This window comes from Tribolium castaneum, chromosome 9, assembly GCF_031307605.1.
Source record: "Tribolium castaneum strain GA2 chromosome 9, icTriCast1.1, whole genome shotgun sequence".
In the NCBI taxonomy this organism is placed as follows: domain Eukaryota; kingdom Metazoa; phylum Arthropoda; class Insecta; order Coleoptera; family Tenebrionidae; genus Tribolium; species Tribolium castaneum.
In genome coordinates this window covers 1,110,913-1,133,017 of record NC_087402.1, presented here as the reverse complement: position 1 = coordinate 1,133,017, position 22,105 = coordinate 1,110,913, and the positions used below count along the sequence as shown (strand labels likewise).

The 22,105-nt window shown below is 33.5% G+C and overlaps 1 protein-coding gene across 7 annotated transcripts in view; it reads right to left on the bottom strand.

The window, feature by feature from the left end:
- Positions 1-3,628: 3,628 nt before the first annotated feature.
- The window catches only part of LOC663676 (potassium voltage-gated channel subfamily KQT member 1), a 31,302-nt gene continuing 12,825 nt past the window's right edge, over positions 3,629-22,105 (bottom strand). For 3 of the 7 annotated variants that reach the window (XM_064358685.1, XM_008193483.3, XM_064358684.1), the window contains exons 2-10: positions 21,024-21,648; positions 12,769-12,859; positions 12,545-12,671; positions 12,320-12,495; positions 12,008-12,265; positions 9,942-10,178; positions 6,926-7,106; positions 4,486-4,621; positions 3,629-4,436 (exon numbers count right to left, since the gene is read on the bottom strand). In XM_064358685.1, the coding sequence (XP_064214755.1) occupies positions 4,052-4,436; positions 4,486-4,621; positions 6,926-7,106; positions 9,942-10,178; positions 12,008-12,265; positions 12,320-12,495; positions 12,545-12,671; positions 12,769-12,859; positions 21,024-21,586 (2,154 nt within the window). In that variant the 5' untranslated portion in view covers positions 21,587-21,648 and the 3' untranslated portion in view covers positions 3,629-4,051. The remainder of the gene's footprint in view (positions 4,437-4,485; positions 4,622-6,925; positions 7,107-9,941; positions 10,179-12,007; positions 12,266-12,319; positions 12,496-12,544; positions 12,672-12,768; positions 12,860-21,023; positions 21,649-22,105) is intronic. The other 4 variants (XM_015979575.2, XM_015979576.2, XM_015979577.2 and 1 more) reach the window with 2 other exon arrangements.

The window sequence follows — 22,105 nt, the reverse complement described above, 5'->3', positions numbered from 1 at the left end:
TGGAATTTTTTAAACATAGTTTACAGCAAAATTTTTGTATTATGCTTACATCAGACTATTGAGAATTTAATGCTCTGTATTTTTGTATTTTTTTAATTGCTGTGTTTTAAGCGTTATAAAAATCGTTTTTTCCAACTCATTGCTCTGAAACTTAGGGCGCTCTCTAGCGACATTAACTGAACTATCGAGGACGGGAACGATTTATTTGTACGACGTTTCACATCCTAACCTTTAGAAATCCGTAGATGAGAGCTCATAAGATAAGGAGCAATTCGTTTAGTTTTTTTGTAGGGAATTGTTAATAAAACTGGGTGTTTCACGTGGAAATTGTTTATTTCTTACAATATCATTTTTAATTATAATAGATCAAGTAAAAGCTTTAAATTGCTATCATAATAAATATTGCGTCAAGAGATTTCTAAATTACAATGACATGGAATCTTGTTTAAAACGTTATTACATCCAATAGATGCTTTATTTATTGATCACGAACTTTGTGAGCATACTATAACTATATCAATAAAAATATTTACAATAAAATACAACAGAGTGATTTAAGTCAAAAACGTGCTTAAAATCTATCACAAAATTATTATTACGTTAGTACCGACGAATTACGCCATACTTTGATAGTAGGTAGCTGCTAATTGGTTAAGCAAATCGCACCAAAAACTTAACAAAACAGGAGAGACGATTTCACTGGTATTCACACTCAACTATTAAAATATCAAGGGAGTAATAGAGGCAACTACGGTATGATTGAAATGTAGAGACTTAGGGCACTTTTGTAGATTGGACCGAACGCCCAAACATCACACCATTGATTTTCCCCTGAAGTGACATGTGGAGGGTTCGCCCCAGACACAAGGAAGATTCGAGATACGTTTGAATAAATTTAGAATATCCTTAGAGCTACTGAATAAACGAAGGATCTTTTAACAATAATTCGGGCAGACTGAGTGTGGAAATAGCTCAACCTGTCCGCTTTGATCGATTTCGGCGTGTGTGTGTTTGTATGAGTTGGAAAAGTTTCAGTTGGCAAAAGCGACTCGGCCCATCTCAACAATTCCCGATTTCGATCAGGTCAAGAATCGCTCTCGCTTTGGAATTTCATTGTTTTGGTCCAAACGTTCGATAATTCGGTCGTATCATATAAAACAGTGAATAGTAAGATGTGCAAATCACAGATGCAGAGGCACTCTTTAAATAAGTCATGAAGAATCATCTATGTACAAAAGTCCACCAGCTGTCTGGGAAAAGACATTCGTTGTTTCCGCATCGGCTGTGGCGTTTTTATTAAATCAAATGCATTTTTTTTTCATTTTAAGGCTTACTCTAGAGCGAACTACAAGAGAACATTTCGTTTTTTTGGACCCCCTTTTGATATAAATCGCGAAAAGTCCAATTTGACGAAGCTGTGTGTAGGTTACAAGAAAGTTAAATATTTAAATCTTTCTTATTAGCTAAAGTTCGATCGATATACACAACTCGGTACGAGTCAGAAAATAGATTGTCGACAAGTTTTTTTTACTATACAGGGCAGACCTTGTACTACAATACGGGCGTCTCGAACACAAATGCTTAAAATAGGAGACACACATGAGCACGCATATATCACCCACTTTTGATTTTTTGTTAATAACGTGTCTAAATAATAAACAAATAACCGTTGTTATAATTGTAAAAAAATTAGAATCAATAAATTATTAAATATCTACTCTTTCTCCTACATTTTTATTTGGTTAAATTTAATAAGCATTTTCCTTTAGGCTCTTTCATCATTAATTCAGTTAATTTTGATTTTCAGTAGTCATTATCAAGATTTTCAGTTCTGACTGAACCATGAATGTCCACTTGTTAAATTTTTGATGGTCTATGATTCTTAGTTTTTGAGTTATGAATTTTTTAAAATTTCACCAATTTTTGCATTTATCAGCAATTTGCTCGAAAACTATAAGTCGGAGAACAATAATCTTTTTTGAAAAAAATAGATAATCTAAAGAGCTTTCCAACGATAATACACTTCATGGGGTTATCTCTGATAGTTCCGGAGCTATTGCTCGACAAATGTTCCGGGTACCCAAAATCGACAAAAATTGCGACGAAAATTGAAAAAATCGAATATATGGACTTTTTGTGGACTTTTAACTACTCTAGAAGGATGTAAAGGCATATAAAAGTCCAAAAAAGTATTCTAGAACGAGTTTAAAAAAAAAAAATTTTCACCTTCTTGAAGGTAAGTGTAGTTTTCCTCAGGAAATTTTAAGCAAAAAATTTTAAATTTTTAATTCTTGTGAAAAATTGATATAATATGTAAAATGAGCCGCTAAATTCAATGGAATAAACCGCAGTGCTCTACGACTTTTAGTTTTTTTTTTTATGAATTTTTTTAGTGAAAAACTTTGATCGCCTCTGTAGCCGGAACCGTTGCCCGGAGCGGCTCCGGGTTTAATCGAAAAAATAGAGAAAATTAAGCGCTATCAAATGATTTTTTGTTCGTTGCTCTAAGTCTTACAGTTTCCGAGAAAAACGCAAAAAAAGGTTTCCATTTTCGCTTTTTTTCAATTTTCAACCGCCAATTACGGCCAAACTATTAGAGTTATCGAAAAACGAAAAAATTAAGAACCACCGGAATAAAAAGCTCTACAAAATAGCATAGAACTCAAGGCGATATCTCGCAAAAAATTTTTCAATTTTCAAACGCCGATTACGGCCAAACTAAAAGAGCTAGCAGAAAACGCTTTTTTAGATCGGAAAGAGCACATCAAAATCTATAAGATAGAATCGGTTTTATTTGATTTTGAGACACTTTAAAAAATGACCGGTTTTTAGGGGGGGGGATAACTTTTTTTTAATTTTTTTTATTTTCCCAATTACGGCAAAATTATTCTAAAAAGTGAAACTATTTTGATCCATATCTATGCAAAATGATCCGGGGAATCGATTGGCATCGAGAAAATTACCAAATTCCGAATAGTTTTTTAGTTATGAATTTTTTAAAATTTCACCAATTTTTGCATTTATCAGCAATTTGCTCGAAAACTATAAGTCGGAGAACAATAATCTTTTTTGAAAAAAATAGATAATTCAAAGAGCTTTCCAACGATAATACACTTTATGGGGTTATCTCTGATAGTTCCGGAGCTATTGCTCGACAAATGTTCCGGGTACCCAAAATCGACAAAAATTGCGACAAAAATTGAAAAAATCAAACATCAAAAAATTGAATATATGGACTTTTTGTGGATTTTTAACAACTCTAGAGGGATGTAAAGGCATATAAAAGTCCATAAAAGTATACTAGAACAAGTTAAAAAAAAATTTTTTTTTCAGCTTTTTGAAGGTGTTCCTCAGGAAATTTTAGCAAAAAAATTCAAAATTTTGAATCTCGTGAAAAGTTGGTATAATACAGAAAATAAGCCGCTTAATCCACTGGAACAAACCGTTTTGCTCTACGACTTTTAGTTTTTGAGTTATGAATTTTTTTGTTGAATAAAATTTTTGACTATAAATAATGGCTACTCTAATTTTAAGCCAAAAAATTTAATTTTTTTATTCTTGTGCAAATTGATAAATGAACAAACCGCGTTGCTCTACGACTTTTATGTCTTTTATTATAATTCGTTTATTTTATTTATTTTTTTTGAGAAAAGAGCTCTATCAGAGAGGTTGTTTTATAATAATTTCATGTGAAACCAAACCTACCTTGTCTTGCATCAAATCTTATCCCTAACTTACCTCGTAACGATTGTCTGCAACATGAAATTTTGATTCCGTTATGAAAAACGCCTGCATGTGTTCGAGACCGCTCGTACGCTCCCTATTTTAATTCTCATATAAATCTAGTAAATAGGCACGGTCTAGATATAGATATGGAAATAATCTAAAAGTGGCTAAAAATATAATTATATTACAATTGATCCTTGATCAATTTACACGTGTGCCCCATAATACCATGCTTAGTTTTGAATATTGACTAAATTCCCTTAAACTACTCATATGTACAGTAAGTTAGCCAATCCCACTGGATATGTAGTTGCAAGATTATTGCTCAGACATCATCTTCGATCGACCTAAGTGGCGCAGCTTGATTTTTTTGTGCCAACGAGTTCAGAATGTGAGTTAAGGCGTCCAGCTTCTTGTCCATGGTCCCCAGCTGCTGTTCCACTCGGTACAGTCTCGCACCCACCGTCATGGGTTTGACGTTTCCAACGCGATCGATCCCCGCTAGGTAACTCCCAGGTTTGCCCAGCGTCTGGTCCAGCCGTCGCTGTAACTCCTTGATGCGGACCATCATGTTGAGGTGGCCTTGGCTGTACTGCTCGATGACGTCCCGCACGTCGTAGGGCTTGCGCGCCTGCTGGAACTTGCGTCTGGCGACGAAATATTTGATTTTTCGTATCGCTCGGATGGCGTTCTTGTGGGCTTCTGTGAGTCTGGAAAAATGCAGTTAGATAGGAGTAAAGAGAGAGGTGGGGGCTGTACTGTGTCACCCGGGGGAGCTCGCCGTCGAGGTCGTCGATGTCGTCGCTGGCGGCCTCCGTGACGGTGCTGGTCTGGCTGGTAAAGACGGCTCCACGGGAGCTTTCACGTTCGCCTCGGCGGACGCGGTTTGGGGTGCCTGGAAATTATTAAGGAATAAAAATGTTAATCCTATGTAAAATAATCCGGGGAATCGATTGGTGTCGAGAAAATCGCCAAATTGCTAATAGTTTTTTAGTTATGATTTTTTTTAAATTTTACCTATTTTTGTTTTTATGTGCAAATTCCTCGAAAACTATTAGCCGGAGAATAATGATCTTTTTTGAAAAAGATAGATAATTTAAAGAGTTTTCCAACGATAATACACTTCATGGGGTTATCTCTGATAGTTCCGGAGCTATTGCTCGACAAATGTTTCGGGTACCCAAAATCGACAAAAATTGTGATGAAAATTGAAAAAATTAAATATCAAAAAATCGAATATATGGACTTTTTGTGGACTTTTAACAACTCTAGAGGGATGTAAAGGCATATAAAAGTCCATAAAAGTATACTAGAACGAGTTTTTAAAAAAAATTTTTTTTTCACCTTTTTGAAGGTAAGTAAGTAGTGTTTGTTACTCAGGAAATTTTAAGCAAAAAATTTTAAATTTTTAATTCTTGTGAACCGTTGCCCGGAGCGGCTCCGGGTTTAATCGAAAAAATAGAAAAAATTAAGCGCTATCAAATGATTTTTTGTTTGTTGCTCTAAGTCTTACAGGTTCCGAGAAAAACGCAAAAAAAGGTTTCCATTTTCACTTTTTTTCAATTTTCAACCGCCAATTACGGCCAAACTATTAGAGTTATCGAAAAACGGAAAAATCGAGGACAACCAGAATAAAAAACTCTACAAAACGGCATAGGACTCAAGGCGATATCTCGCAAAAAAATTCAATTTTCAAACGCCGATTACGGACAAACTAAAAGAGCTAGAAGAAAACGCTTTTTTGGATCGGAAAGAGCACATCAAAATCTATAAGATAGAATCGGTTTTATTTGATTTTGAGACACTTTAAAAAAGCACCGATTTTAAGGGGGGATTTTAAGTTAAGGGTGTTAACTTTTTTTTAATTTTTTTTATTTTTTCATTTACAGCTAAACTATTCTAAAAAGTGGAATTATTTTGATCCATACCTATGCAAAATGATCCGGGGAATCGATTGGCATCGAGAAAATTACCAAATTCCGAATAGTTTTTTAGTTATGAATTTTTTAAAATTTTACCAATTTTTGCATTTATCAGCATTTTGTTCGAAAACTATAAGTCGGAAAACAATAATCTTTTTTTAAAAAAATAGATAATCTAAAGAGCTTTCCAACGATAATACACTTCATGGGGTTATTTCTAATAGTTCCGGAGCTATTGCTCGACAAATGTTCCGGGTACCCAAAATCGACAAAAATTGCAATGAAAGTTGAAAAAATCAAACATTAAAAAATCGAATATATGGACTTTTTGTGGACTTTTAACAACTCTAAAAGGATGTAAAGACATAAAAGTCCATAAAAGTATACTAGAACGAGTATAAAAAAATTTTTTTTTTCACCTTCTTGAAGGTAAGTGCCCGGAATCGACCAAAATCGCGGTAAAATTGAAAAAATCAAATTAAAAAAAAGTTCATAAAAATTCATTTGATATTGTTATTACTAAAAACCCATTTTCCTCGTTTTTTTTGGACAACTAGCATTCAAAAGCCCCAAAATCTTCAAGTCAACTTAATCCCCCTCTGCTGGAACGGAAATCTGTGCAAGCGATTGTGTGTAGAAAACGGTATCGATTTTACCATCAGACTAATAAAGGCCTTTTTGTGAAGGCTTTTTACACAAAACGAGAAAAATGATGATACGTTTCATACACGTGCTAAATACATCAGACGGTGATTAATAATCCGCCAAGTCGATAATGTTTGTGCACTCGGGGTTTTAACGTCAGCTTCGTTTTGCTCTTTGTGTTGCGAGATTTTGGTGAGAAATAATGATGGAAGTTTCAAACTTGAGTTCAAATCAATAGTTGCATTATTCATTTGATGGTAAAAACTGTGAATAAAACATTGTTGCCAAAATCAAGTGTATACTGAGTTGATTAATTAAATAGTTAAATAAAAATTAAAAATTCACACTAACGTATTTTTTCCACAAAACCTTCCGACACTTCATTATTGTACAAATATCTAGTTATTTATTAATTAATTTCTATATAAATAAAATCATTACGATTTGCACATTTTAAACAAATTTACTGGATGATTTAATTTAAAGCGCATTAAATATTGGAATGTTATATATTTTACTGACACATTTAATAAGTAGCCTAAATAAATTTTGTTGTTTCATAATAATAATTAATTTTTATTAACAAGTATAGAAATAGAATTTTTTTGTATTTTTTTTTGCAAATTGCTTACCGGCTTTAGGCTCCTCCATGTAGAAAACAACGTCGGAATCGGACTCGCACCTGGAGGGTGCATTGGGGGCGACTGCTTGGACGGGGGTGTCGCCCTGTGGCGTTCCAGGCGCCTCCATGCGATTCCGCGATTTCCGACGTTTCAAAACGGACGCTTTCTTAGCCACCTGCAACATCAGGGACTGACCCAACCCATGGAGACTTAACACCGAGACACCAAACACTGCATCTAGAACTAGCCTAAGAAAACTGTACACTAAGTGCCCCCACTCATTATAAAATAAAACCCCCGATATCCCCTACAATATTCAGTGCGTTCGCCTTTTTATCATTCAAGCCGATGAATTATTGATGGACGCGCTCTTTTTTTCCCGACAAGTTGACGGCTGCTGCTGCTGTGCACCTTCGTCAAATATTCACTTTGTTATTCAGCTCTTTAAACTAGCTTACGTCTAATTCTGTTTCTAACATGCAGAGGGAAACTGGGACGAGGAAATTTAGATAAATTGCTTTATTGGAATTGGATGTGAGCACCATTTTGTATCCAACGATAAAAACAAGAAGTTTGCCACAGCTTGGGGTTCGTGTTGGTGTGCTATTAAGCGAATCGTTTCTGGCATTTCGTGTGCACTGGTGATCCACTTCTTGTTCGGTGAAATTATTGGAGTGGATGCAAAACGGGGCTAATCACTAATCTTTCACGGAAATTGATTCAAAAATTTACTGCTAATGCGGATTAAATCAACTGTGTAATGCAGCGATTTTGGGTGAATTCGCCCCAATTTTTACTTTAGGACGGTATTAATTTTAATTACATTATCATTAAAATTTCATATCCATTAGTTACGCTTTGAAATATTACGTACATGTATTTGGTTATTTTAATGAATCGACCTGGAAAACTTACGTGGTGATTGCATCTTTGTTTACAAAATGAGCTGAATTAAAAATGTTTCTCTACTTGTTTCTGTAATGAGGCTTTTAACAAAAGTTGTTTAGGTCTAAACCTAAACCAAACTGTAAAAATTCCTTTTAGAAACTCACTAAATTGCTTTTGAAGATTCGTTAATTTTTTTGCTTACCATCAAGTGGATTAAAACAAATTTCTACTGTGAAAAATTTCTGGAGATTGTAAATTAAGTTAATTATTAAAAAAAAAACTGACGCTACTGAACAAGTATGCAGTTCTGTAAATTCTACTGACTGCGCCAATTAAGTTTCTAAAAAAATCTATGAACAAATTTTGATTGAATTTTTCTCTTCTATAACACATTTTGCAAAATTCTTTATTATTTTCAATATTTTCCTTCTTTTTTTGGTCAGTGCTAATAGTTAAAGTTCAAATAAAATTAAAATAAAGTAAATTCTTCAGTTTTTTTTAATATTTCAGTGTAAAAAAATCCCTTGTCACAAAGAATATTTGATTAATTATACGAAAAATTCGAAGGGTTCAGGAAATGGGTGTAAAAAGTTGGGGAAATTAGGCGAAATTATAAGGAAATCACTTTTAAAAATTAGGGGAAGTTTTAGGGAAACCTTGAGAAAATCACGATTCAATCAGGTGAAATTTGATGTACTCTGTATTTGGAATTTTTTGCATAAGCACAATTTTTTTCTAAAAATTCCTTTTAGAAACCTTCACCAAATTGCTTTTCAAAATTTGTTAATTTTTTTGCTTACCACCAAGTGGATTAATACAAATTTCTACTGTGAAAAGTTGCTAAAGTCTTCAAAATTTTTGGAGACTGCAAATTAAGTAAAAATTACCTTTTTAAAAAAAATGACGCTATTAAACAAGTATAAAGGTTCTGTAAATTCTACTGAGTGCGCCGTTTAAGTTTCTAAAAAAAATCTACGAACAAATTCTTACTGGATTGAATTTTCTACATTATTTTCTTTATTTGATGTTACTTTATTGCTGGATATCAAGTGTAATAACTTTTCTATAACAGATTTTGCTAAATTCTTTATTATTTTCAAAATGTTCCTTTTTTTTGGCAAACGAGCCGGTCAGTGTTAATAATTAAGTTCAAATAGAATTAAGATAAAGTAAATTCTTTAGCTTCTTTGATATTTTAGTGAAAAAAAATTGCTTCTAACAAAGAATATTTGATAAATTATACGAAAAATTCGAAGGGTGTAGAAAATTAAGGAAATTATGGGAAATTATAAGAAAGTCACTTTTAAAAATTAGAGGAAGTCTTAGGGAAACCTTGAGGAAATCACGCTTAAATCAGGTGAAATATGGTGTATTCTGTATTTGGAATTTTTTGCATAAGCACAAATTTTTTCATAACTTTAATGAAAAAAATTGTGGAATCAATAATATTCCCCATTATTCGTATCGTAGACAGAATTCCACTCTTGCGAGAGAGACCAGTCCTCGAATAATTTGACCAATCAAAATTATCTCCGTCTTGTTTATCTACTGCACAAAAAACTGCAAGGTGTTTGTCATTGGATATTGATCGGCAAATGCACTCCCAACTATAAAATGATCCAATCGGAATCACAAAGCGTTTAAAAGGTCGATAATAATTTAATTTAGTTTTCTGTGATATTTGAAGTTGAAAAATTGCAATAAAATAAAAAATAATGATTTAGGCTCGCAATTAATTCGGTTAAAACTTGGTAGTCGTAGTCAGACTTGGAATTTATTATTTATAATGAAAAACATGTCTTTATTATTTATTATTAATTAATTAATTGCAATTGCAATTGCAATTGCGAAACTTTTTTGAAAAATTATAGTTTTTTATTTTTTTAATGTAAAGTTTGGCCGTGGCTCAAGCTTTAATTGGCCACTAGTTAAAACAGAATAATAAAAGTTTGTTACGGGTATTTAGGTCACATTCCTTTAGTTTTCAAGTTTCCGTCTCTAAAACTAAAGTTTTTAATCGTTTATCTAATCGTGCGGTCCCAATTTTTAAATCAACTTCCGTCCGGTTTATCCCTTTCCCCCTTCTTATTTACCAATTTGATTAAATTAGGTAAGTCATTGAAAAAGTGAGTCTCACCTTGGAAAGAGGTATGTTACAATTGGTGCCGCTCCCACTGGAAGAGTTGTTGGTGGTGAAGCCGTTCGTATCCTTGAGATAAATCTGCCACGTTGCCCTCGAATTGAAACTTTTGTCGGCGGCGTAACACCGCCACAAACACTGGATGAGCATGGCGGCGGCAGGAATCTGCCGATTGAAATGCTTCTGGCGTTGCTTCTGCTGCACCTTGAGGGCGAAGCCCGAGCCGAGGATGCCCTGCACCAAAAAAATTTTTCAAAAAAGAATAAACAACACTATTATCGAACTTTCGACCAAGCTTTCAACTTGACAAAATTTTAATGAAAAACGCGTACAAAACCAATTGCCAACGAATTTGGATTTTTCCGCCTTCTTTTGTACATTTTTTTGATATTTTGTTATATAAGATAGAAAGACTGAAAATCTTAGAAAAGAAAATATTAAATAGCTAATAAGTCAAGAAATTTAATTAAAAAATATGTCTCCATTTATTATGGATATGGTGCAAATAATTGCTCTGTGTGGCTTTTTTTAGCTCACGTTAACGCTTAAATTTTTATTGCTGCGCGTGACCTCTTATTAGGCTTTCAGTTCCTGAAACCAGACACTGAACGTCCTGTGTGTTAGCGTAATTTTCAGCCATATCACTTGAGTAGTAGTTGTCATTCGATATTTTTCATGTTAAAATCACGTCGCTATCGTGTTACACCTAAAAATAATCGAGCATTAATCTTCATTATTATTGACACGTGTTCGCCCTGATTTTAGTGAGATAAATGAAAGTCAATAAGCAAAAGACTGACGAGAAAAAATGATCCAAATTAAAATAAATGGCATGCAAACCCGGTTTGTCGTCCGCTTGAACAGGGATTAAAGTGTTTGCCCCATTATCGATCCCTCTGCCCGAAATTTATGAATTTTTGATCCCTCTTTGTGTACTCGCTTTAAAAACCTCCTCAACTTGATTATTCCCAACCCGTTGTTTACTTGAATTTAGCAGCACCTGAACCCGCGCTTAGCACAACAAAGGCGCCACTACGGAGATCGAAAGGGTAGGAAGCGAGACGATGGACGAAGAAAATGTCCCGGCTTCGATAGTTCCGTTAAAGCCGCTAGAGAGCGCAGACTTATTAATTGAGTTTAATTGATCTGAATTACCACAAAGAGTTTACACGTTACTTTCAAACTTTTTAAACATTGTTTTCTCAAATTTTTTTTAAACTAAAGCCAAAAAAACAAAACTTTTTAAAAATAACTTTATTTATATCTTTTTAGAGCATTTAAGTACGTTTTCTCATCGCAATTATATAAAAAAAAATTATATAAAATATTATAAAAATATATATTATATATTTTTATAATATAAATATATATTAAAAAAATTATATAAAAATATAAAAATATCTTTTTATATTTTATATGTTTTTTATGTTTTTATACATAATATATATATACAGCGTGCTCAAAAACTGGCGCACCAACTCAATGGTGTGTGGTAGAGAAGTGATTACATTTAAAGGTATAAATAGTAAAAAAATTCTTTGTATTAAAGTTATTGAAAAATAACTAATTTTAGGTAAATGATATGTGGCAACGTTGTCTAACAGTCATGATCGCAATAGAATTTGAGCAACAATAAAAATAAATTATTTTTGAAACGGTTTTCTAGGAAATAATTCCCAGTGTTGGCACATCTACACATTGTGATTTTTTGGATGAATTTTAATTTTTTTAAATTAAAAAAACTGCTAAAATCTGATAGTAAATTTTAAAATAATTATTCATCGTTTTGTTACGGAACGATTACCTGGTATGAAACATAAGAACATAAAAAAATAATGAAAACTAAAGAAGTTAACACAATAAGTTTGTAGCTCCAGATTTTTTAAAATATAACTTTAGGAATTTTTTCAACATTTTTCCCGTAATCTGCACTTGCTTCTCAATAACGTACCACTGAGTTGGTGAGCCAGTTTTTGAGCACCCTGTATATCAAAAATAGAATTTTTTAAAAATAAATAGAAATATTAGTTAGTAGTAAGTAATAAAATTTGGTGTTAACTTACGGCTGGAAGAGCGAAGAAAGATATGGCAAAGACGCTAAAACACGACGCTACAATCTTGCCCATCCAAGTCCTGGGCACAGTGTCCCCATATCCAATGGTCGTAACAGTGATAACCCCCCACCAGAGCGCATCCGCATAACTCGAAAAATCCCCCGTATTTTTTCCATCAGCACCCACAGCGTCCTTCTCCGCCAAATAAACGAAATAACTGCTGAAAATTAGGCCCAGAAATCCGATGTAAAGAGTCGTTATTAATTCCTACCCCAAAAAAACACAGTTAAATTAAACCAAAACCAGTAAAAATTGCATTACTTGTCGATGTATGAACACAACTGAACCCAGCAGCCTCCACGTGCCCCCTTGCCTGTCCACGTGGAGCATCCGCAAAATCTGCAGGAAGCGAATTCCGCGGATAGCCGACGTGGCAAACACTTGCCCGTTTGAACCTAACGTTAGAACTACAATCGAAGCTACCACTACAATTAAATCTGCAAAAAAATTGCTGTAAAGTGTACCAGTGTAAAATGGGCAACTAACCGATAATGCAGATGGGTTTGCGTATAAATCGAAGGCGCCCCCAAAAGCCCATGTACTTTGACCTGCAGCCTGCCGACCACAGCCGCACCAAATACTCAACGCCGAAGAAAACCACCAGGCAAATCTCCTGCAACGGAATTATTAAAAGCCCGAGTTTGAGCAACTGCTCTGTGTAAATAGAGATATTGCCGGAGGTGGATGTGCAACTGTAATAACAAACTCACCATCCAGAAAAGGGTCTCGTTGGCAAAGCTTTGGTACGTGTCGATCGTTGACAACACGCTGAATATTAGGCAAACGAGGACTAACATAAACCTGAAAGGAAAAATCGTATTAGTGTCAACAGCATGTCGAAGAAATGCGACAGCTCGTGTAAATAAATCCGGCCGGTTCGGACGAACGTCCGGAGGGAAACATTACGAAAGAAACAAGACGTTAAACGCGAAGTAAATTCTAGAATAAATGGACCAATAATAAATTTCACATTTTTTGGAATTTGTAAAAATGGTGGATGCGCCGGGAAAACAATATTCTTACAAACTGTTTATTTTTTAATACAAATATGAGCACAAAGTTTATGTAATAAAATAATCTTTTCCGATTATTAAGTAGAACGTGTGCTCGCTAACAAGCTAAAGGATACTGATTTTATTATTAAAAGTACGAAAACAAAATCAGCTTGTTACATTGTGTATTCATTAAAACTGTTTTCAGGTAAACAAACCATTGTTCTAGTTGACTTTTTTAACATTTCTATAACAATTTGTACGTTTGCTGGATCAAAAACTAGTGGCAATGTCAAGTTGTCCATTTTTTCCATTAAAGTTAATTTTTTTCAGGTTGGTATTTGATACATGGATCGTGTCAATTAAAATTAGTAAAATCAAGTAAAAAAACTACATATCATTTATAGAAATCACTTCCAATTGAGCGCATTTTAATTTTACTAAAAATTATTTCATTGTCAAAAATGGTGGATGCGCCGGGCTAAAAATAATTTTATGCAATTAATTCAATTTATGGTTTTTTAACAAACAAACCTTAACACAAACATTAATAAACATACCTTTTATTGTATTTGGCGTTTGTTACCAAAGTAAATTGGAAAATATTCAGAGTTCGTGTAATAAAATAACCTTTCCTGATTTATTAAGTAGAGCGTGTGTTCGTTAACAAGCTAAAAGATTTTATTATTAAAAGAACGAAAACAGATTCTGCTCCAACTGCATTCATTAAAACTGCTTTCAGGTATTCTAGCAAAAAAGTTAACATTTTAAAAAAGTTTATTCGCTATTTCAAAACTACAAAAATGCCAACGTTAATCAAATAATTTTTTTAATAAGGCAGTTTTATAGCTAGACTAAAAGCTATTGTTGTTATTGCTGTCAAATTGTTTAATTTTAATAAAATTGGTGAGAAATTCTAGGACTAGAATTATTTTTTTTCGGTTGGTGTTTGATACATGAATTTTTACAGTTAAAACTACTAAAATCGAATAAAAACATTATATCAATTACAGAAATCATCATCAATTGAAGGCATTTTAATTTATCGAACATTGTTAAAAATGGTGGATGCGCCGGGTTAGGCACAATTTTCTGCTATTTAAAAGCACGAACATTTTGGCTTAGTTTTTTAAACAGTAAAAATTTACTAATCCAAACTTTAGTTTATTGTTTATTACCAAAGTAAATTCGAGACAAATTAAAACAGACAGTTTTTTTAATAAAATAATATTTTTTTAAATTAAACTAACCAACATTTTTAAAAGTAAGAAAACAGTTTTTTGTTTGTTACATTTATTAAAATATCATTCGCAAGTATTGAAAATATTCCGTGTTATTCCAGGTTCGTACTCAACTTTTTTTCTCAAACATATTCATACAACTTTTTTCATGATTTTGTTTGCTAATTTATTCAACTTTCGACGCATGTAATAAACACAAGCCTTGAGTTAAATGCTATCACTGTTAAAAAAAATATACCAACAGTTGAACACATTTTAATTTTTAAAAAAATTCACTATGGTGGTAAAAATGGTGGATGCGCCGGGATAATCAATTTACTTTTTTCACAGCAAAAATTACTAATCTAAATTAATTAGACACATTGTTTATGGTATTTGGCGTTTGTTACCAAAGTAAATTAAAACTAAAAAAACATAAATTTTTTACTTTCACCCTTATTTTTGTGCTCTATTAACGACTTTCATCCTAAATTCATTTCCATTTTGCTGATGTTTTTAAAAGCCTAACGTTTCGTAATGTTTTGCCCTCACATTATACGCTTTTTACCAAACCATGGGTGGTGACACAAACAAGTTTTCGTAATTTACTTATATTTGCGGTTAAATTATTTAGTTATTGTAACAATAAATAATGGTAGTGACAAAAAAAATAAGTAATAGTTTTTTAGTGGCGGAATTTTTCGGTTTAGTAACAACGGAATCAATATCATTGTTGTTTACGAACTTGCCTTGAAAATACAAACAGAAAAACTGGGTTATAGAAAATCGAATCATAAACCTTGACTGGTTTTCAGACCTATTAAAATAATGACGGGACATAAATCATCGCAACCCTTCTAATTAGTCTAATCGGGACCTGGTCTAAGATTAATACAAGTCAACAGGTGCCCGAAAATCGGGCTTAAAAATACCTGCACGTATTGATAAGACATAAAAAAGTTGATGATAAAATTTTTACGGGAAATTACGTTGCGCTTTGTTGACAATGTGTTCCGGCAATAAATTGGTAAAATCGCTCAAGGACTTAATTACATAAAAAAATTGCGTGTTATTTATGCATTCACGGAGCGACTTAATTGTAACAAGTGAGATTGTGGGGATTAAAATTTAAATCCGTCCCTATCTCGCATTTAAATCTCAGAATAAGCAGCCCAATTTCAAGCGATTAATTACGTTTAATTAATAGCATACTAATGAAAGGGCTTGAAATTATTACTTTGTGTTTGATTACATTGTGTGATATCTAAGTAAAGCCAATTTACATTTAAGCGATTGTTTGCGCACGTGTTGGTGCTATTAGCGAAATTAATAGGCTATTGAAGGGACGACTTTTGCCTCATATTTATTATTAAAACTGAAATCGAAAAATAAAATCGTTACACGGAAAATAACCAACTTTAATGGTATATCCTGGGCAGAAAATGCAAAATGCTGCCGGCTGGAAGCGTATCAAAATTGTATTATAAGTTAAATTTTCCACAACTGGAATAAAACAAAGACTAAGAAAACGAGCGGAGCATTAAATCCACTTTTTCGCTTAGGTGGACTTTTTTCGCTGAGGAAACAGAAAGCGAAGCTTTACGCCCATTGGTTCAACTCATTAATATAACGACTGAATTATTTTATATCTAAATTTATAATTTTATAACTAGGATTTTCTGAACCCAAAAAAATAGTACGGCGGAGTAAAAATGAGGACGCTTGAAGCGTTATACCGTCTTTGTGCCAAAACCTTTTAATTAATTTAAATCAAACCAATTCACTAATTTTTTGAAAAAAAAACTGGCACAAAAAACTATTTAAAAAATAAAAATCTGTGCTTTGTCTTCTATTTTTCAAAACGCTGCGAATACGGTTGAAGATACAAGAAAAATGTAAGGAAGAAATTTGTAGAGAATTAAATTTTCCATAAAAACGTTTAGGTTGGTGTTTGATTTATGGATTTTTACAGTCAAAATTACTAAAATCGGATAAAAAACATTATATCAATTACTAAAATCATCATCAATTGGAGGCATTTTAATTTATCGAAAATTGTTAAAAATGGTGGATGCGCCGGGTTAAACACAATTTTATTCTGTTTAAAAGCACAAACATTTCGGTTTAGTTTTTGAAACAACAAAAATCATTAAACTAAACTTTACTTCATCGTTTATTACCAAAATAAATTCGAGAAAAATTAAAACACGCAGTTTGTTTAAGAAAATAATATTTTTTTTTGGATTCAACAAGCCAAGATTTATTTTATTGTTAAACGTAAGAAAACAGTTTTTTGCTTGTTACATTCATTAAAATATTATTCTCAGGTATTGAAAATGTTATTCCAGGTTTGTACTAAACTTTTTTTCTCACACATATTTATACAACTTTTTTTATTATTTGTTTGTTAATTTATTCAAATTTCGACGCATGAAATAAACACAAGCCTTGAGTTAAATGCTTCCACAGTTAAAAAATTTACCAACAGTTGTGCACATTTTAATTTAAAAAAATTTACAAAGGCGTCAAAAATGGTCAATTTTTGGAAAAAAAACTGGCACATAAAACTATTTAAAAATAAAAATCTGCGCATTGTCTTCTATTTTTCAAAACGCTGCGAATACGGTTAAAGATACAAGAAAAATGGTGAGAAAAAATTTGTAGAGAATTAAATTTTCTTCAAAAAAGTCCGCAAGACCATATCTCTAGGGTCAACGGTTTAGGCCCTAAAGACGTTCAAAGTCACTGAAGCGTCGGATTTGTTTCATTTTACCGGTGGTCACGTAACAAAAAATTAATTTATACCAAAACCGTTGAAGATAGAACTGTAGTGTCGTGGACTTTTTTGTAGAAAATTTAATTCTCTACAACTTTGTTCCTTACACTTTTTTTGTATCTTGAACCGTATTCCCAGCGTTTTGATAAATATGAAACTGCGCAAAAATTATCGCTTAAATTTTTTCACCGTATATTTTTGCAAACGCTGCGGATACGGTTAAAGATACAAAAAAGTGGAAGAAAAGAAATTTTAGAGAATTAAATTTTCTACAAAAAAGTCCGCGACACCATATTTCTATCTTGAATGGTTTCGGTATAAATTATCGTTCTAATACTTGACCACCGGCAAAATAAAGTTTAGGGCGCTCTCTGGCGACATTAACGGAACTATCAAGGACGGGAACGTTTTATTTGTACGCCGTTCCTAACTCTTAGATATCCGTAGGATAATAACACAGTTACCTGTGCTATGTAATGTTCAGTAAAATAAAACCCCCACTGTATACTTATTTAATTTATTTAATAAATTTATTTTTTGAGTAAAGTGGTAACTAGACATTAATCATTTCTTGTAAGGTTCCGTTATGCTTATTCAAGCTATCCGTCCTCATAATCCCTTGCATTAACCCATCCCGTCACCAAAATCCCTAATCCCTTCGTCACGTTGACGTATTATCTCCAATAACTCGCCTCATCTTGTCCGAGGTGTGTCCCATATATTATTGAATCGAAAATCGACGAAATAGCCAACCTTGACATTTCCCCCAATAATCCGGAGTGTTTAAATCGCCCAGTGATTACCCGAAATGAGTTAATTTACACTTTGTTTCCCATTCCGTTAAACCAACAGCTAGTAGTGTTTGATTAGGAGAAAAAGGGATGTTTACTAAGAACCTCCGCTACTATTCCACCTTTTTCCATGTTTGCTCTAAGCCCGAAATGGGATCGATACGCGTGCTTTGCCTATTCATATTCCTGCCACGTAGATAAAAATGATGCGAATGTTTTCGCCACTTGAATCGATATTTATTTAGTCTAAAATTTGACTATCAAGTGAAGGCCACACCGATTTGCATAATAATCGCGATTTTGGCCATCATGGCATTTTCTCGTTATCCGGAAGTCGCGTGACTCCGCTGATTTATTGCGATTCGCCGATTCTGAGATTTGGAAATTGTCGATGTGATTTCCCAGGGGATTTACCAACAAAAGCTGCGTTATGGTATAAATATATGTATAGGTGGAATAATTGTCCATGTGTTTTATCTATTAATAATAAATCAGATGTTTATCGCATTGAAAAAACATGCTATGACTGGCGATACGACAAAATGGCGACTAGAAACAGGAAATTAATAATTCTTGTTGATGTGTCACGAAACGGGAAAACTAATGATGGAAAATTGGACGACTGTTGGACTCTAACAAGAATGTGGACACGTGCAAGACTGATCGTTTAGATTACAAAATTTACAATTAAAACAGTACGAAATTTTTATTAAAACATATTTGCCACTGCCCACTAGAGCCATTAAACTTTTGTCTTTTCGAGCATCTTAAGACTAAATTGAGTAAAAAATAACGAGAAATAAATCAAAACAATTAATCAATAAATTCTGTCACAAAAGGTGTAATTTTTGCCTTTTTAAGCCAAAATGTACAATTTTATGCTAAAAATTTCGTTATTAGAGAAACTGTACATTGAGTCGGAAATAACATGATTTCGTCGTTTTTGAACGTTTTGGATTTTTTTACAATATTTTGTTCAATAAATATCATGAAATTAAAACTAAAAGTAAAACTTAACCAAAATCAAAAGAAAAACGTAGAGTAAATAATTTTAATTTAGGCACTTTTGAGTTCGATACAAAATTAAATAATAGTTCAGAAATGAAATAAAAAAAGTTTTTTTGGAACCTTTCTGAACTAAATAATATGTACAGCATTAGAAGAATGTGGACACGTGCAAAACTGATCGTTTAGATTATAAAATTTACAATTAAAACAGTACGAAATTTTTATTGAGAAAAATATTTGCCACCTGAGCCATTAAATTTTTGCCTTTTTGAGCATTTAAGTAGGTTTTCGAAATAAATACTCAAGTGTTGCAAAATAAAGACGAAAAATTACTAAATTAGGTCAAAAATAACGTTATTATCGAGAAATAAATAAAAAAAATTACTTTTTTTCAAAATAATCAATAAGTTCTGTCGCAATTGATTTAATTTTTGCTTTTTTAAGCCACACTGTACATTTTTATGTTGTTAGAAAAACTGTACATCGAGTCGGAAATAACATGATTTTGTCGTTTTTGAACGTTTTGGTATTTTTTTTGCAATTTTTTTGTTGAATAGATATCATGAAATTAAAACTAAAAGTAAAACTTAACCAAAATCAAAAGAAAAACGTAGAATAAATAATTTTAATTTAGGCACTTTTGAGTTCGATATAAAATTAAATAATAGTACTAAAATAAAATAAATAAGTTTTTTGGAACCTTTCTGAGCTAAATAATATGTAGAAATAGAAGCTTCCAAGAGAATCTTATTTAGGTAACCTTTTTTTTTGTAAATTATTACTAAACTGGTCTAACAAATAACGATAAAATAATAATAAATAATAATAAAATAATTATAAAGTTTATTGTCATAGTCAAAAATTGTAATCATGAAACTAAAACAAATTTACGTAAAGCAATACAGAATAAAATAATTAAAATAATTAAGTTTTTCAAAGAATTCTTCGTATTTAAATTTAAATATATTTGGTGTCTTTTAAGCGTTCTCGAGCACTTTATTGAATACCTTTTCAGTTAGTGTTATTTTTGTAAATTTTGAGCGGTTAAGTACGTTCTTCAATAAGAATTATTTCACAAAATTTCGTCAAAAATAGCCTGGAAATAATGTAATTTTAAATACTGAAATTGTTTTTTTTTTATTGAATAATTTCTTAATAATATGACACTGGGGTTAATCCAAGGTTAATGCATTCAGGAATGCACTTACTAATGGCATCGAAATTGTGTCTAATTTAGTGCTGGAAGCCCCGCTTAATTTTTTGCTTTCGGTGTGTTATTAGGGCACTTGCGTGACTTGGAAAACGCGAAATAATATTCACATTATCACCCACAAATAATTCGCGTGCTCCTGTCAGAGTCATGCAATCAGGGATGTGTACACCAACACACTAAAAACAATCAATTTGTGAAGAAATAGGTCAATTTATTTGATTTTTTCCAAAGTAGCAATCGATCGGAAATTTCACCTCCATTAAACTGATTGCGATTAATAACAATTTTTCGGGGGAGGTGTCATTTAAATGTAAAAAGCGCCCATCCTCCTTGACCTTTTTGTATCAGCTGCGGTTTGTGGCCGGATCGATATGCACACGACTGGGAATAAATTCATATAAAATTATGGTATTGCACTTGACGATATCGTGTCACTTCATGGCTGGGAAATTGAGACGTTTTCGTAAATTTCTTAGTACGCCAACAGGCGCGCACTCAATTAAAACAGGTGTTCGATAATAATTGTCGAAAAGAAGGATTGATGGCTGAGGTAACGATTGCTTCATTCGGAATTTAATTAAAACGGTTTAGATTCGAATTCGCAGAAAACGGAGCCCCGATGAAAAATGGAGTTTTTAATTGGGGCTGAATTAATTTTTTGAGAATTTGTGCAAAAGTTTACAAAACGAAAAAAAATTCAATTTCTACGAATTAAAAAAAAAGTTTTATTTAAAAATTACACATTAAACTGTCGATTTGTGGTAAAATTTTTAATAACCTGGAAGCCCGTGTTTTAGGGTAATTACCGGCCCCTTGCTAATGAATAGGTAATCATAATGAATCCTCGCGTGAAAAACCGTGGGCATCCCCGGGCGTGTCCGCTTTAATTCGCCCCGGACCCGCCAATGTTCACTCCGCCTAATTGTCCATCAATCCATCCAAGTCCCAACCCTCTCGGCACTTACACAGTAAAGTGATAGATAAAGCACAGCCATCCTCCGGGATGCTCCAGAAAAACGTACGTCCTCTCCTGGCACGTCTTCCCCTTCTTGTGGTGGAAAACATACTTGGCCTTGAACGCCTGATCGATGGGCAAATAAATGGGATAGTAGGGGTCGGGGACGCCCCTGGGCTCGTCCGTCGGCGCCGCCACGTCCTCCTCCTCGTCGACGACGTCCTCGGGCTGCACCACGTCGTTCTTGTGGCTGCGGAAGCGCTGCTTGCGCTTGAGCGGCGTCGGGACGCGCTTGTGGTGCGCTTCGCCGAAGCGCGGCCGGTGGCCCCGCAGGCGCTGCAGGAAGGGCAGGCGCTCGGAGCACTCGTCCTCCTCGCTGGGCACCTGGGGCGCCTCCTCATCGCGCGCCACGTGGTTCACGGGACTCTTCAGCACGCTCAGCACCAGGTCGTCGGAGGGGGCGCCCGCGTGCGGCGAGCTGCCGATCGGCACCAAGCTCAGTTTGCGGGACGTGCGGTACAAGCTTTCCTGTTCAGACCGATTCATCTCGCTTAACATCACTAATGACAGCATTTGCGAACGGGGGCCGGGCCGACACGAACGGAGGCATCACGACGGCATCGTCGGAGGGGGTGCTGCCACCGGGAATGAGACAAGGAGATGAGGCTTAAAGCGTTTTTCTAACTTAAATTGGGGCAGCAGCGAGTGTTTAATACAATTTTTTTGCGTTCGTAGTTTAAAAATCACGAAAAAATACAAGTTATTTATTACCTGTCCTCCACAAAGAAGATTTTCTAAAGACGTCGGTTTAACTTTCTTAAAATTTTAATATTACGTTGGAAAACGTAAATTTTTTTCTAATAAACTCATATATGAACACACTGTATAGTTAATACAAGTTGCAATTAAACAGTGTCTTAGCTGAAACATTGTGTAAATATATTTAAAATAGTGGTCAACAGCTTTTAATTTAATTTTCTATTATTGCCAATTATTGTAAAAATTAACAAAAAAGATTGATACAAAGCTGAATAACGTTGGGAATTCAGTCCATAAATCAAGTTAAAACAAATTTGTAATAACAGGTGTAAA